The sequence below is a fragment of the Pocillopora verrucosa genome, chromosome 8 (genome assembly GCF_036669915.1).
Source record: "Pocillopora verrucosa isolate sample1 chromosome 8, ASM3666991v2, whole genome shotgun sequence".
Lineage (NCBI taxonomy): Eukaryota > Metazoa > Cnidaria > Anthozoa > Scleractinia > Pocilloporidae > Pocillopora > Pocillopora verrucosa.
In genome coordinates this window covers 8,791,672-8,809,517 of record NC_089319.1, presented here as the reverse complement: position 1 = coordinate 8,809,517, position 17,846 = coordinate 8,791,672, and the positions used below count along the sequence as shown (strand labels likewise).

At 40.2% G+C, this 17,846-nt stretch overlaps 1 protein-coding gene across 1 annotated transcript; it reads left to right on the top strand.

The window, feature by feature from the left end:
* Positions 1-2,865: 2,865 nt before the first annotated feature.
* On the top strand, positions 2,866-16,186 carry LOC131779005 (DELTA-thalatoxin-Avl2a-like). Its single transcript, XM_059095517.2, has 2 exons — positions 2,866-2,927; positions 14,636-16,186. Exon 2 carries the CDS (start codon positions 14,659-14,661, stop codon positions 16,069-16,071), a length of 1,413 nt encoding a protein of 470 aa, XP_058951500.2. The 5' UTR covers positions 2,866-2,927; positions 14,636-14,658; the 3' UTR covers positions 16,072-16,186.
* The last annotated feature ends 1,660 nt before the right edge of the window (positions 16,187-17,846 follow it).

Here is a 17,846-nt window from a genome sequence, read left to right as displayed (position 1 = left end):
CAATGATGTTGAGTGAGTTCATGGAACTGTTTAAACACAATGTAAAATCCTCGAATATATGAAAAATTATCTCCAAACCCTCTCCATATTTAGGTGTCGGTCTGAATTTGAGAGGCAGTTGTCATGTGACATCAAATCACATTTTCCATTAGTCAATTTATTCAGCCTCCCTACGCAAAACTCGATCCTGATCTTTGCTATCCCATACACACAGTCAAAATGGGCTCTTCTCAAAGGAGATTCTAGCAGGTAAAATTTACACGCGCCCTATTTGATCTGCTTCCCTGGTGGCGACTCTGTTAAACGGTTAATTATTCATGCGGTGAAACCAAAACATAAATTTACAAACAAAACTTTAAAATACAGCACATCAAGGGAAAGAGAAAAATTAACTTATCGAATAACAGTTACATTTGTTGTTGGGTTACTTTAGCTGCACTGGACGCGACGTCAACTGTGATTTACGAATGAACTTATGCTTTCACGAGTGAAACAAAACTAACTGAAAAAACTACCACAAACGATCAGTTTTTAAATTAAAGTAATAATACAAATACATCATGCGAAATTGGAAAATTACAAAAAGGTAAAAGAAAAACAACGGAGAACGTAGAATAATTTGCTTACAAAGTGGTGTCTGGATCTTACACACAAATTACACCCGTAGTGTTGCACACTTCATGTCGTGAAATACCACTAAACTGCGTAGAAATGTTTTCCGAAATGCACTATTTCTGTTCATCTGAGACATGGACAAATCAGTGGAGGAAATTTCAATTGAATAATGTCCAATTCTTGGGTACAAGTCGAAATTTTGAGGGTTGGCTCTTAATGGCTCAGTTTACGCGACAATTTTAGAAAAACAAACAAACAAACAAACAAAAAACATTAAGAGCCAATCAGAGTATCCTATAAGACTGTGCCTGGTGGTACTAATCGTGGCGGTTTTGAAACAGTGCAAAGAACAGGCGGCCTAAGTATATGCTCATTCAGCTATTACGGATTAAAAACAGATTATTAGTTTAGTTCAGGGTAAACGCGGTAGTCTATTGGTTAATACGCCGGTCGAGGGGTCTGGGGTCGAGACCTGGCCTGGTCTTGGGCAAAACACTTAGTTTTCACAATGCCTCTCCTCACCAAGGAGTATAAATGGATACAGGCGAATTGTCAGGGAAACCTAATAAGAATTAATCCTTTAAGTTAGCATTCAGATGGACTGGTATCTCATTCAAAGAGGGGGGGGGGGGAGTAGTAACGCTCCTAGTCGCTTAATGCCGCTCAACTCGATTACAGACTAAAACAACTGTGAAAAGGGAAGGGGGTACGTAACTTTTAACCTTAGCAAGCTACCTGCCAAACGATTACATGACACAAGAGTTTCGGTTGTCCGATATATGTAATATTGTACGGTAACAATCTTTCTAACCCCTAGTGGCCGTACTGGTAGTGCTTTCATGAATTTCTAGAATAACCAGCAAGTATTTGTTTAAATCATTTTTTTTCCTTTCTTCTAACAGTGGAGATCAAAGCGACTGGTTCTCTTGAGTTGCGTCACTGTTAGCGACTCAAACTCCTTTATATTACATATCTCTTTTTGTTTTTGGATTTTGTGACTCTGCGAAACTCTTAAAAATAGCATCAACGAGGCACTTGATTTACCAAGAAGAAGAAGACATTACCAAGTCCCACAAAGAAAACTTAGCTTCAAAATACACTCTTTTAAAACGCTTCTTATCAGTTCTCCGGGCTACCTATCTCAGCAGTGATGTTAGATCGATTCTTGTCCACATATAGGTATCATTCAAGCGAGGGAAAGTGGCAATATTCCCGGTTCTTTTGTGCTTTGTGAACAGGTAGTACAGTACTAGCACTACCTGTCAATATTGTGTGATAAAAATTGAGTTGTAAAACGCCATCATATCGAGAAAAAACAGTAACATTACAGTGTCATTGCTGCGTCGCAAAATGAGTGTCGAAATAATCATTGCTAGGGGGAACACAATTTTGTAAAACTTAACTGATATAAAATTGCAAAAAATAAATACACTCTTTAAAACATGTTTTAATGTTTGGTGTTTGTAATCGCTAATTGCCTCATGGCTGGGAATTGTACAGTTGCGAACGCTTTGTTAGACGGCACCTAGTCCAATTAAATACCACGATTAGAAATATGAAACTTATGTAAAGTGTGTATCAGATGACGAAAAGACCCTTTCTTCAACGACTAGTAAATCACTCGTGGATGAGCGACTAAACAAAATAGGCAACAACTTCTCCCTCAAGCAGAAAAACACTTCCCAACCTATTTTAACTAAAGAGGATACCATCTTAGTCTACAATACTGAAAGTTAACGAAGAACAAACTGAGAATCACTATTAATTAATATTTTCGTTTGTAAACTTTTTTCTCTTTTTTATAACTGGAACATTTCTTTTCTTCTCTGTTTCATAAATTTTTAATTATGTTACGTATTTGTAAACCACAAATCGCTCGCACTGTCTACACTACCTACCAAGATATATCTTGTTTCTTTCTGTAAATTTTTTTCGCCTTCTGTGACGGATTCATCAGGATGCCACGGGTCAAGTCGACCGTTTGACAAAAAGAAGTTTCCTTTTACTGCAGTCGTTTAATTATTAATTTGGCCACTTACGTTTGCTTTTGTCAGATATGAATTAATACCACATTTTGGACAGCTTGAATACCGAAGAGTGGACTACGTAGGCGGACTACCAGCAAAACTCACTCATGGAGGACCATGAACTGCCTACATGAACTGCCCACCTGAATATGTTCCTATGAGATATGACTTCTAAATTAAGCAACATTATATTCTGAAAAAGCCATATGCAACTCACCACTTTGACACATCGAGATCACATAGAGGTCAGGAGAAAGAGCGTGTTGGACGAATCGATACCAAAAGGTGCGTAGATAGTAAAGGTACAAAAGGAAATCCTCTTGAGATCACCTGGGAATTCATCTTTGATCCTACAATTTAGAACAAGTCATAAAGTTAATCTAAGAAACACACTTAAAAGTTTTCAAGTATTCTCCTCTTTTGAACTTTATAATGTTCGGCAAAAGTACAAAATCTCAACATACGAACTGTTCGTTCCAGGTCTCAATGCTGACGATTTTTAAGGGTGCATCCTCTATAAAGATAATCTTGGTACTTAAAGAACTGACCAGACTGACGTGTTGTTAACAGTTTCGTTTACTATTCAAAAAGGTTCTTTGGGAGGAAATTCACAAACAGGCTTCCTGTTTAAAGATATTCCGAATTCATTTTTATTCAGTTGGAAACTTAAAAGCCGGAATTCACACTAGTTAAAAATGGGATGTTTGACTTCAAGCCACCGAATTTGAACCAAACGCACAAACTTTAAAATAGACAAAAGCAAATATACAATACACGCCACGGGAAGGAAGACAAATGATAAATAAACTCGAAAGAGTGCTTCTTTACACAGCTCAAAAATTACTTCAAGTGGTATGTAAAGAAACATTCGTCATTAAATTACAGAATCATTCAAAGCTTAGAGTGAAATATAAAGCCTTCATTTTTGAGACAGTCTTTAAAAATTTAAACCTTTAAAAGACTGTCCTTTTGAAACTACCAGTTCGTCGACAAGAACTTGCGAGACGTTCAAGTAATGCTACAATACAACTTAACTGACATGTTAGGGGATGTTTTTGCTTGGATGCTCTTGCAATAATTCAATTATTATAAGAACGATCATCATTTGGTTTTTAATAGGGAAGGGCCTTTGCCCAACACACTTCTATCTGCTGAGTCTCCCTCAATCTTAGCTGAGAGTGTTGTTGAGCTTTTCGAGTAGATAAGCACAGGTTGAAACGTACTACAAGTCATTCAATACCTATTTATAGGACGTCTTTCATGTAACATAAACAAATGTGACATACCTTTTAAGTTGTATCTTTAACTTGCCACTAATTCCAAGTCACTGCCGAATGATCCTTGTTACGGGCAAATGATCACCGATATCTCACTACTTGCAATTCATCGGTATCAGTAACTGTAATTTCACCCCCCTTTACTGTCGTATCTTTCACCTTCAAAAATAATAAAGTTAAGTAAGAGTAAGAGTTGAATTGGTTTTAATTCGTATATGTCTCATTCTCTGTGGCTATTATGATGGCATAGTGCTTAAGTTCAAGGTCTAGCCCAACCACGAAGTTTGCATATGGAAAATGGGGTTTTTTGATCAAACAAGCAAGCAAATACCTCCAAAAAAAATACAATAACAAACAACCATTTTTGAATGGTCCCCAATCTTCAGCGTGTGATACGCTTATTCATGTGTAAGAAGAACGTGGCAGAGCTCTAAGATCCTCCAATGTTTTTCAAAATAGATCGCTCAGTTTAAATGTGTCTCACTAAACAGCAATATCTAGATGACTTAACTGAGTTTATCTAACAAAAATAGGGTTTAACTGGAATTGTATGTACTCATGAAAACATTTCCTGTGTAATATATATAATAATGTGTAATATATAGTAATAATATATAATATATAATAATATTTTCATGTAATGAAAATCGTGATCAGCAGAAACCTGTGTGGTCCTTGCCAAACAGAGATGTCGCTACCCAGAAAGCATCAAACAAAACCACTGCAAAAAGGTCATAAGATTAATGTCTCCGAAATACACCGCTGGAAAATAGAAGAGAAAAATGAGAGAAACTTTAAATTCTGACGCGGTTAGATAGCTTACGTTATTATTGAAATTTGGCACGCTTAAAGTTAGAACTATGCATGTGTCTGATTGTGTTTGAATAAAGGATTAAGTGTGTACATGTCACTACATTTGTTGGCATCCACGCCCTGTTTGTGTAGAGCTCGTACCGACAAGCTATTTTCCGGAGAATGGGAAAGAGAGACAGAAAGAGCTACTCTTAAAATGTAGTATCGATTAAGATTAATGTAAATCGGTATGGACTGAAGTCTCATCCAGGTTTGCCTACTTGGCTGTTTCATGAAAGAGGCCATAAAGGCAAAATAAATGAAAAATAGAATAATCTTTCAAAAGATTTGTCGTCTCCTGTGATACGCTCGAGCCTAAGCAAGACACAGAATGGATTTTACTTTCTTTACTTAGATCATTTTAGCCCGGATAATGGCCAAAAGCTATTTGCGAGTTGATGTCTCAACTCCTTAAACATAGAGGGCAAAAGTACTAAACGCTGATAGACTAAGACAGAGGGCATTTTATCGCTATCAGACGTTATTTCAAGAATATCACAATGCTGAACAATACAAAATCACAATAGTTGTAAGAGATTTGTAAGAGTTTTCACAGTTTTGTGCGTTTTCTACGTCATCACCCGCTGTATCGGCCCCGCTGCTCCGTTGGATCAATCAGTGTCGTGGAGAGAGGGGTCCTGCGACTTGGGAAGCAGCAGTCTACTGGTTGTAAGTTACAATACTCGATTGGCGTAGAGTGAAGTGCCAGGGGTTGCTTCCGACGGTGGGAGAGATCTTCGCACCTCAAGCTGAGCAGCGCTTAGCCAGTTAGGTGCTGTCCCGCCATGGTCTGCCTTCCTCTTTGGGTGAATGAGGTTTAAGTTATACCAACAAGCAGATCGTAACTTCCTTACCAGGCAACAAAACTTATTTATCACAAAGGACAATCAACAAGAAGAGACCAGCTCTTAAACTGGCATGGGATTTGGAACGTCTGTACCATGACAACCGGACTTGATGACCTTCAGACAGTTGTCATCAATGACGAGCTACCGAGATTGAAGGCATAGACATAGCCCTCTAATATAGACCACGGAGTAGGGTTCGCAGTCAGGAGAACCTTGCTGAAGATGGTTGAATCAGGCGACAAGGGATAAGAATGCCTGCTGCCTCTCCGCCTCTATACTTGCAGGACTAGGAACACTTATCAGCGCCACCTGACCTGAGGCAAGAGACGAGTTCTACACCAACCTGAACGACGCCATCAAAAACATCCACAATAGCAATCACCTTTTCCTCCTTAGCGACTTTAACGCCAGAGTAAGTGCAGACCACGACCCTTAGTCTTCCAGCTTGGGTTCCTTTGGAGTTTGCAAGATAAACGAGAACGGGCAGCACCTGTCAGAGCTTTGCTCTTATCATGGCCGCTGTTTGACCAATTCCTATTTCCAGATGAAGCCACAACACAGAGTGTCATGGCGCCACCCTTGATCCAAGCATTGGCACCTGCTCGACATGCTCATTGTTAGACGTACAAGCCTCAAGCATATTCTTCTCACTCGCTCATACCACAGCCCTGATTGTGACTCCAACCGTTCACAAGAATGCTGCAAGATCAAACTGCCACCAAAGAAATTACATCGCTCCAAACATGTAGGGAATATATGATAAGACTAAGATGCAACATTCAGAGAAGCTTGAGGAATTCACAAAGCCTCTTAAAGATGCTCTGTCTGCAGGCACCGCACAGTGATCACCGACATAGCCAAGCAGATGGAGAGATGGGGGGAGCACTTCTCAGAGCTCTACTCCAGAGAGAACGTTCTTCTCATCTCAGCACTAGACGCCATAGAGCCTCTGCCCACCATGGAGGAGTTGGATGCTATACCAATACTGGAAGAACTCGGCAAGGCTATCGAGAGCTTAACCTGCGCCAAAGCTCCTGGGAATGATGGCATCCCCCAGACCTGATCAGGCACTGCAACACCACCCTTTTGCAGCCTCTACACGAAACCCTTTGCCAGTGTTGGAGTGAAGGTGGTGTTCCATCCACCAGGCGAAAGGAGCGACTGCAACAACTTCAGAGGCATCTACCTCTTGAGCATCGTGGGCAAACTGTGTGCCAGATTCCTGTTAGTACATCCTTAACAGCTGGAGGACGCGTCTACCCAGAGTCCCAATATGGCTTTCGAGCAGAACGTTCTACAGTGGACATGATTTTGCCCCTCCGCCAGCTATAGTAGAAGTGCAGGGAACAGCAAAAGCCCCTCTACACTGCCTTCATGGATCTGATCGAGGCCTTTTACCTGGTAAGCGGGAATAGGCTCTTCAACATCCTCCTAAAGCTCGGATGTCCTCCGAAGCTTCACAGCATGATCAGATCTTTTCATGATGGTATGAAGGCAACCATCTAATCATAAGCGGCGTGAAGCAAGGCTGCGTCCTCGCTCCAACTCTCTTTAGCATCCTCTTCTCCCTCCTTCTGAAACATACTTTTAGGAATTCAATCGATGGTGTGCACATGCACAGAAGATCAGACGGCAGACTATACAACATCACAAGACTCAGAGCAAACACTAAGGTGTGTGTGACCATCATCAGAGACATGCTCTTTGCCGATGACGCAGCAGTCACCTCACATACTGAACAAGATCTACAGTGTCTGATGGACAGATTCTATCAGGCCTGCAAAGACTTTGGACTAACCATCAGCCTGAAGAAGACCAACGTGCTAGGCCAAGACGTGAACACATCACCTGTCATCACCATCAACAACTACAAACTTGAAGTGGTTCAACAGTTCACTTACCTTGGTTCCACCATCAGCGAAAACATGTCCTTAGATGCTGAAATCAACAAACCCATCGGCAAGGCCGCAAGAACCCTAGGACAACTGATCATTCAAGTTTGGGAGAACCCCAAGCTGACCACTCCAGCTAAGATAGTAGTGTATAACGTGTGCATAGTCAGCACCCTCCTGAAAGGAAGTGAAACCCTGGACAACCTATGCCAAGCAAGAGCTAGAGGGACAAAGCGCCCAATGTTCAGGTTCTTGCCCGTGCCAGCCTCCCCACAATGTACGCGCTGCTCAGACAACGTAGACTGCGCTGGATTGGTCATGAGCGCCGTATGAGAGATGGACAGATCCCAAGATATCTTCTATCGTCAACTTGCTTCGGGCAAAAGACCGGAAGGTCGCCCCAGCTGAGATATAAATAAGTCTGCAAGCGCGTCATCAAAGCTCTAGACATCAATACAGAGATCTGGGAGGACACCGTGGCTAACCTCAGCAGCTGGCGCTACTTGCTTAAGAAACTGCAGAAGACAGGTGAGGAGAAGATCCTGAACCTGGCAGAAATAGGAGAGCCAGGCGGAAGGCACTTTGTGCAGCAGAGACTATCATTCCCGCATTGGTCTTACCAGACGCCGACAATGCTGTTCAGGTCGCAAGACCACGATCTCCTACGGGACACTTTTAAGACAAAACAAAAGCGCTTAACGTCCCAAAAAAAACCGATCCTTATTTGTTTTGGAGTATTTCTTGTGTTTAAATTAGCTCGTACATATGATGAGCTAAATAAATACAAAAAAAAAAAGATTTTGTGTCACAGGAACTTTATTTGTTCTAACTTTTACTCGGCTCATGCGATTACTTGTGCAAATTCACTCCTTCCATTCCTCCTCCCTTCCAGTTTATTTCCGAGTTCATTAGCTCGCAGCCACTTAGTTGATCATTATTTTCTTCCCTTTGTTATCTTCTTATTGATAAATAATTGGGCGTCTATTAACGATATACCGAGATATACGGCATAAAAAGGAAAGATATTAAAACTACATGTCTTAACAAAGTTTGAGTGGTAATTGTAAACTGACAACAAAAGTTGGGCGGAGAAGCAGGCCGCGACGAACGCTGACTATACCGTTAAAAGTCTTCTCATTATCTGAGTAGCAAATCGTTACTTATAACATAATAACAAAGGAGAAGGTCTTGATAACTCTATATAATTAAACTACCACAGGAATAGGTAAACAATGCAATAGTTTAACAAGAATAACTGGTGAAGCATAAACATCGTAAATTTCTTTATACAGGTAAAACAGTATCAACAGTACCTTTGAATATCATGTGATGAAAATTGGGTTGTAAAACGCCAGCATATCGAAAAGAAATTCGCCGATGTCATAGCTGCATCACAAAGTTCATTTAGAGATGAATTATTCCTGGAAAAATTTTTTTGTTCAGTCAACTGAAGAACTAGAAGTAACTGATGAAAATAGAAATGCTCCAAAAAACATGTCTTATTGTTTTCTATTTGATATCGCTGAACGGCACATTAGCGAGATTTGTACAGTTACGAACAGTTTTGTCGACAGCACTTAGTCTGATTAAGTACCATGATTGGGCATCTAAAACCTGTGTAAAGCGCGTAACACGAACCAAAACACCCTTTCTACAACGACCAGTTACAACTCGACTCGCGGACGAATGATGTAGCTAAATAGGTGACTAATCCAACAAGCAGACAGCATTGATGGAAAAGCGGAAAAGAAAAGCAATGTAGTCTGCAGTAATGAAAGTGAACGTAGAACAGACTGAAAGACTCGCTGTATATTACTTCTTTCGTTTGTAAACGTTTTTAGTTATTGTTTGTTTAAGAGGGTCATATTCTGCTTCCTAGTTAAAAGGTATAAATTCTTAATTATGTTGTGTATTTATACTTCACAAATTGTTTGCGGTGTTATATACTTCTTTGCTTGATCTTTCTTGTTTCTGTTTTTAAAAATTTTTCCTAATGGTACAGATTCATGTGCCAAAAAAGCGTTTTTTTGGAAAGAGCAATTTCCTGTCCGCATTACCTCTGTCTAAAAGGCCACTTTCCAACAATGGTCACTTTCCTCTAGTCAAGGTGGCCGTTATAGAAAGGTTAGACTGTACTTGAATTATTAACAGAATGTTAAGTGGACCGTTTTGTATAAGAGGTTATCATTTTACTGCCAAGTTGCATCAAATTAAAATACGGCTTCCTGCCCAAATCAACCCATTTAGATTTTCCCGATTCGTCGAATTCTTGATAAGAGAAATTAGTGGAACTTAACGCTTTCTGGTGAGATCCATCACGTCACAATTTCCGCCAGTCAAGTATGCCTTGGTCAGAGACAATTAATACCACAATTGGAACACTTTCAAGACTGAAAAGTACACAAATCAGGAGGATTACTAGCAAAACTCACTCATAGAGGACCACGAACTGGTGGAGTTTTGTTTTCACCATCGCACCTTTTATTTTATCAGCCGCCTACATGCAAATACTTCCATGAGTTATGACCTCTAGATTAAGGTAAACTTTATTCTTTAAAAGACAAACGTTTCTCTTCACATCGACTCATTCTGGAGATCAGAGGATAGTGTATTGGAAGACACCAAAAGGTACCAAGACAGGAAAGTTTCCCAGAGACCTACTCCCCTATACTAAGAACTACTCCTCTATCTAATCTGAGTGTCGATTTTTAAAGTTTCCAAGACACATACACTATTTTTAAGATTTCTAACAGAAAAATGTTCGCCCGACTCTCCTGCTCTATTTTCGGTTCGTGCTGGTGGCTCAAATCGCAAGGCCTGATTTAACAAATAGGATTAAAAGCCCTATCATTATTTTCACCTTTCATCGAGGCTTCAAAATCTGAATGATCACACCCCGAAGTTGAACTGCTCTCACTCTAACTACTATCTGCCATATTTACTTTGCTTAGTGTACACTTAGGACAGTTTATCGAGCGAAAAAAGGCACAAATAGGCGTTCAAAGTACCTTGTGCGTGCTACCTGAGGCCTTCACACAGTACTCCATAAGAATGACCATTGAGCCGTCAGTTACCCTTTAAAACCCTAAACGGAAGCCTATTTATGTTATCAACTCAGTTGATAACACTAATTTACCCTGTTAAACTCAAAAGCTGGTCAGTATCTTCCCATTTGAATGGGGTGGAGGAACAATATCCCTGCAAACTGTTCTTCAAATAAGGAATCTACCATTGTTGGAATAAAACGAGGTCAATAATGTTGAGTGAGTTCATGGAACTGTTTAGACACAAAGTAAATTCCTCAAATATCATAGAAAATTATCTCCAAATCCTTTCCATATTTCACATAAAATCGCACTTTCCATTGGTCAATTTATTCAGCCTCCCTATGCAAAATTCGATCCTAGTCTTTGCTATTCCTCACGCACAGCCAAAATGTACTCCTCTCCAAGGGACCTTCAGCAAGTAAAATTTACACGCGCTTTATTTGATCTGCTTCCCTGGTGGCGACTCTGTTAAAACGGATTCAAGCGGTGAAACCAAAACATAAATTTACAAACAAAACTTTAAAGTACAACACATCAAGAGAGAGAGAGAAAAATTAACTTATCAAATAAAAGGTACATTTATTGCTGAGTTACTTTAGCTGCACTGGATGGACTTCAACGGTAATTTCCGTATGAACTTATGCTTTCACGAGTGAAACAAAACTAACGGAGAAAACTGCTGCAAACGCGTAATTTTTTATTTTAAATACTAGTTCAAATATATTATGCAAAATTGAAAATTAAAACAAAGTAAAAGGAAGACAAAAGATAACTTAAAGTCAAGTGCTAACAAAGTGGTGTTTTGGTCTTACACACAATTTACTTCGTGAAATAAAAAACTTCGTTGAATTAACCTACACAGAAACGTTTTCCGAAAAGCATTATTTCCGTTCATCTGAGACAAAGACGAAGTCTAAGTCTTAGGCACAAGTAGAAGTTTTGGCGACACTTTTTCCAAGAGTTAACTCTTTATCGCTCAGTTTAAGCAACTATTTTAGAAAAACAAAAAAAGAAACTTTAAGAACTAACTAGAGTATCCTATAAGACCGTGCCTGGTGGTAGTAATCTTAGTGGTTTTGAAACAGGTTAGAGAACAGGCGGCCTGATTGTATGTTTATTCAGCCATTGCGGATTAGAAGTAGACTATTAGTTCAGTTCAAGGTGAACGCGGTAGCGTATTGGTTTATACGCCGGTCGAGGGGTCTGGGTTCGAGACCTGGCTTGTTCTTGGGCAACACGCTTAGTTTTCACAGTGCCTCTCTTCACTTAGGAGTATAAATGGATACAGGCGAATTGTCAGGGTAGCCTGATAAGAATTAATCCTTGAAGTTAGCATTCAGATGGACTGGTATCTCATTCAAGGGGGGGGGGGGTTTGTAACACTCCTAGTCGCTTAATGCTATCGAAATGCTATCATCTGGATGGGCCAATTAGCACGAGCTCAGACTAAGACAACTGTGAAAGGGAAAAAGGGTAGGTAACTTTTCACCTTAACAAGCTACCTGCCAAACGATTACATGATAGAAGAGTCACGGTTGTCCGATCTAACCTTAATGGCAGTGTTGGTAGTTCTTTCATGAATTTATAGAATAACCAGCGAATATTCGTTTAAATAATTGTTCTTTTTTTGTTCTTCTAACATTGGAGATCAAAGCGACTGGTTCTCTTGAGTTGCGTCGCTGCTAGCGATTCAAACTCCTTTGTATTACATTTCTTTTTTTGTTTTTTGGATTTTGTAATTGTGTGAAACTCTCGACGTAGGCGGACTACCAGCAAAACTCACTCATGGAGGACCATGAACTGCCTACATGAAAACGTTCCTATGAAATATGACTTCTAAATTAAGCAGCAGTATAATCTGTAAAAGCCAAACGCAACTCACCACTTCGACACATCGAGATCACATTGAGGTGAGGAGAAAGAGAGCGTCGAACGAATTGATACCATAAGGTGCGTAGATAGAATAGGTACTAAAGGAAATCCTCTTGAGATCATCTGGGAATTCATCTTTGATCCTGCAGTTTAGAACAACTCATAAAGTTAACCTATCAAACACACTTTACAGTTTTCAAGTAATCTCCGCTTTTGAACTTTAAAATATCCGGCAAAAGTACCAATTCTCATTTAGCCACTGGTAAACAGGATACTGGTAAAAACGAACACGACAAGGTGGATTCAAACGTCTTGATTTTAGCTTTTTCGATAAAATTATAGCATTTTGTTCAATTCTTGTTAATGATTTCTTTGTAGAAGACATCAGAGGTATTAGTGGTGTAAATATGCATAAAATTTGACAAACTTGGATTTGAAAAGTACACCTTAAATCCAAAAGGCTGGTTAGGAAAAACATCTTGCTTTACTGAGAGATCTGAGAGATGAGTGGTTCCATTCTAAGTTGCAATACTAGCAATGTTACTACTGATAGATATTCTACTTAAAGGCATATATCACTGAGCGTTACAAAATTGAAGCCTGCAATATGGTTAAAGAAAGTCACTTGGTCGGTTATGGGGTTCAACACAACGGACTATTTGAGATTCCAAGGTTGGGTTTCGGAACTGCCTGTCTGTTCAGAGTCAACATACGAACCGTTCGTTCCAGGTCTCCATGCTGACGGTTTTTAAGGGTGCATCCTCTATAAAGATAATCTTGGTACTTAAAGAACTGACCAGACCGACGTGTTGTAGACAGTTTCGTGTATCATTCAAAAGGCTCTTTGGGTGAAATTCACAGACAGGCTTCCTGTTTGAAGATATTTTGAATTCATTCTTATTCAGTTGGAAATTTAACAGCCGGAATTCACACCAGTTAAAAATGGGATGTCTGACTTCAAGCCAATTAATTTGAACCAAACGCGCAAACTTTAAAATAGACAGAAGCAAATATATAATATACGCCACTAAAAAGAAGACAACTGATAAACAAACTCTTAAGAGTGCTTCATTATAAAGCTCAAAAATTACTTCAAGTGGTATTTAAAGAAACACGCATCATTAAATGACCGAGTCATTTCAATCTTGGAGTGAAATATAGAGTCGTAAGCCCCTTAATTTTAGAGACAGTCTTTAAAAAATAAACCTTTGAAAAAGCTATCGTTTTGAAACTACCGGTTCGTCAACAAGAACTTGCGAGACGCTCAAATACTGCTAAAATACAACTTAACTGACACGTGAGGGTGTGTTTTTGTTTTGGATACCCTTGTGTTATTCAATTATCGTAAGAATGATCATCATTAAGTCTTTAATAGGGAAGGGCCTTCATCCAACATACTTCTATCTCATGAGTCTGCCTCAGTCTTAACACAGAGGATTGTTGAGCTTTTAGCACAGGTTATAAATCATCCAATACCTGTTTAGAGGACGTCTTTCATGTAACATAAACAAATTTGACATACTTTTTAAGTTGTATCTTTAACTTACCATTAAATCCAGGTTACTGCCGAAGGATCCTTGTTAAGAGCAAATGATCACCAGTTGCAATTCATTGATGTCAGTAAACTGAAATTTGACCCCCCTTTACTGTCATATCTTTCACTTTCAAAAATTATAAAGTTAAGTAAGAGTAAGAGTTGAATTGGTTTTAATTCTTATGTCATTCATTCTTTGTGGCTATTATGATGGCATAGTGCTTAAGTTCAAGGTCTAGCCCTACCACGAGGTTTGCACATGGAAAATGGGGTTTCTTTAATTAAACAAGCAAGCAAATACGTCCAAAAAATACGACAACAAACAACCATTTTTGACTGGTCTCCAATCTTCAGCGTGCTTATTCATGTGTAAGAAGAATATCTCAGAGCGCTAAGATCCTCCAATGTTGTTTAAAATAGATGGCCCAGTTTAAAAGTGTCTAACTAAACGGCAATCTCTAGATGAATCAACTGAGTTTCTCAGTTTTAAATATCGAATTAAAATACTAGCTTATTATTTGTTTCTCGTATCTGGAAAAAAACGGTTTAACTGAAATTTTATGTATTCATTAAAACATTTCCTTTATCGCCTCATGTTAAACACGTTAAAACGTTTCGGTTCTGTTCTGTGGTCAATTTCCAAAGTAATTGCGCAACATTTTTTCCCGTAGATTGTACTTCGGAAAGCAGAACGATGCATGTCCCTTTGGTGCTTCTCGTTCTTGGGTTATGTACATTTAAAGAAACATGTGAAGCTACCAGCGCTGAGAATTCTGCGCTGGGAAGAGTGATAGATCTTCGAAAGGTCAACTTATTGGCCGACTTTCAGGAGCATGAGAACAGGATCTTTGAGGAGCTCCCCTCCAAATGTCTCGTGAAGAAAACTTTGAAGTCTTCGAGCAGCCACTTCGAATATTACGCAAATACCAAGGAATTTTATAAGTCACTTGCCACCCAGTCAAGCTTGAGCGCCTCTTTGCAGTCCTCCTACTCGTTGGGTGTGACGGTATCAGTAGCAACAAAGAGCAAAAGTTCACAGCAAAGTGAAGTGAGTGGCATGTCTTTAATCAAGCAGGCGTTGACAGAAAAGATCCACGTCGATAAAGAATGTCTATTGAGTGAGGACATCTCCACCTTGAAAAAAACATTTCTAAATGACCTCGAGGACTTGCCCGTAAACATCAAAAATCCCTGGGAACCAAACTCATGGAGAGAGTATCGTAATTTTCTCAAGGAATACGGTTCTCATGCCATAACATCTGTGAAGCGTGGATCAAGATTTCAGCAAATGACATTCGCAGAGAGCACTAAGGCTTACACTGAAAGAGATTTCCAAGTAAAAGCTTGCGTTTCGGTCGCAGGACCTACCCAGGTTGGAAAGGTTGGCGTCTCTGCATGTTCAAACGTAAGCCAAAGTGAGTTATCCAAAGCGAGCAGTATGAGCACAAGCGAGAAACGCTTTGTCAAAGGTGGAAAAAGGGAAACAAATAGCAAGCTGGCAAACGGGGCGACGTCGGTTGAATTGCTTGACCAACTCATGAATGAGGCAGATGAATTTCCCGCGTCTGTTCAGCACACCTTCATGGCGATCTGGACCATCCTGCAGAGCCGATTTAAGCATGGATCTCCTAACAATATCCGAGCCACAAACCTTGAGTACTACTACCTTGGGTTCTTGAATTATGGTTGTCCATACATAAGTAACTCTGGACTTGCCATACAAAAATTTGACCACACCAGTAGCTCCAGCGAGGAGTATCCAGAATTCGAGTGTACCCTGGCAAAAGAGGGCTGCCACAATAGCGATGACTGCCACTACAAACCTATTTGGTGCTCCTGCCGTGGTCCAACGTGTGTCCATTACAAGAAAGTGAAAGAAGGTGCAGGTGACTCTAAGATAACTGCATACCCAAACACATTTGAAGATTGGGGATGGCAAGGTTGCGATTGGAAACTTGCAGGATCTTGGTGCGAGTGCTATAATAAAAATCGTGATCAGCGGAAAACTGTGTGGTTCTTGCCAAACAGAGATGCCCCAACACACAAAGCATCAACCAAAACCGCTGCAAAAAGATTAATGTCTCCAAAGTACACCGCTGGAGAGTAGAAATGAAAAACGAAAGAAACTTTAAATTTTGATTTACTTAGATAACTTGCGCTAGTATTGAAATTTGGCAGGCTTAAAGTTAGAACCATGCATGTGTTTCATTGTGTTTGAATAAAGGGTAAAATGTGAACATGTCACTACATTTTATAGGACCCACGCCCTGTTTGTGTGGAGCTCGTACCGTAAAGCTATTTTCCGGAAAATGGGAAAGAAAGACAAAAACATCTACCCTTAAAATGTAGTATCGATAACATTGGTGTAAAGGGTACTGACTGAAGCCTCATCCCGGATTCCCTAATTGGCTGTTTCGTAAAAGAGGCCATTAAGACAAATTAAACAAAAAATGGAATAATCTTTCAAAAGATTTGTCGTCCCCTATGATACGCTCGCGCCTAAGCAAGACCCACAATCGATTTTTCTTTTTTATACTTCCATCATTTTAACCTGGAAAATGGCCGAAAGCAATTTCGAAATTGATGTTGCAACCTCTTAAACATGGAGGGCAAAATTAGTAATTGCTGATCGGCTAAGACAAAGGACATTTTATCGCTATTGGACATTATTTCAGGAGTATTTCAACGCTGACTAATACAAAATCACAAGAGTTGTGAGAGATTTTTAGGAGTTTTTACAGTTTTCTACGTTTTCTACCTCATCGACCGCTGTATCAGCCCTGCTGCTCCGTTGGATCAATCACTGTCGTGGCGAGTGGGGTCCTGCTACTTGAACAACAGCATGTCCTCAACACCACCCTGCACTGGCTTGTGCTCTGAAGAGGACAAACAGGCATCTCCTCACAGAGACGAAATAACACGGCAAGCAGCAGACTACCGGTTGTAAGTTACAATGCTCAATTGGCGTATAGTGAAGTTTCAGGGGCTGCTTCCAACGGTGGAAGAGATCTTCACATCACATTGGACAGCTATCGCCTACCTCAAGCTGGGCAGCCCCCAGCCAGTGAGGTGCTGTCCCGCCATGGTCTGCCTTCCTCTTTGGGTGTATGAGGATTAGGATACGCCGACAAGCAGATCGTAGCTTCCTTACCAGGCAAGAAAACTTATTTATCACAGAGAAAAATCAACAAGAAAAGAACAGCTCTTAAACTGGGATGTTCAAACGTCCACACCATGACAACTGAACTTGATGGCCTCCCGAAGATCAGTGACGTAAGAACACACTCATCAGCGCCTATGCCCCACCCTTGACCTCCATACCTGAGGCAAAAGACCTACCTGAACGATACCATCAAGAAAATCCACAGCAGCGATCACCTTGTCCTCCTTAGCGACTTCAACGCCAGAGTAGGTGCAGACCATGAATCTTGGTCTTCCTGGTTGTGTTGCTTTGGAGTTGGCAAGATAAACGAGAACGGGAGCGCCGGTTGGCGCTTTGCTCTTATCATGGACTCTGCCAACTCCTATTTGCAGACGAAGCCACAACACAGAATGTCATGGTGCCACCCTCGATCCAAGCACTAATATTGGCTCGACATGGTCATTGTTAGACGTACAATTCTAAGCATGTGCTTCTCACCCGCTCATACCACAGCGCTGATTGCGACTCCAACCGTTCACTAACATGCTGTAAGATCAAACCGCCACCAGAAAAACTTCACTGCTTCAAATATTTAGGGAAGCCACGCACTGATAAAAACAAAATACAACATTTAGAGAAGCTTGAGGTTTCACAAAGTCTCTTGAAGATGATCTGTCTGCAGGCCACCAATGCAACACCGCTTCTAGGTCATGGAATCACCTGCATGAGGCAATTCAGAA

Bases quoted from the DNA above. Each gene is read 5' to 3' on its own strand.
- LOC131779005 (XM_059095517.2), top strand. From the start codon at position 14,659: ATGCATGTCCCTTTGGTGCTTCTCGTTCTTGGGTTATGTACATTTAAA.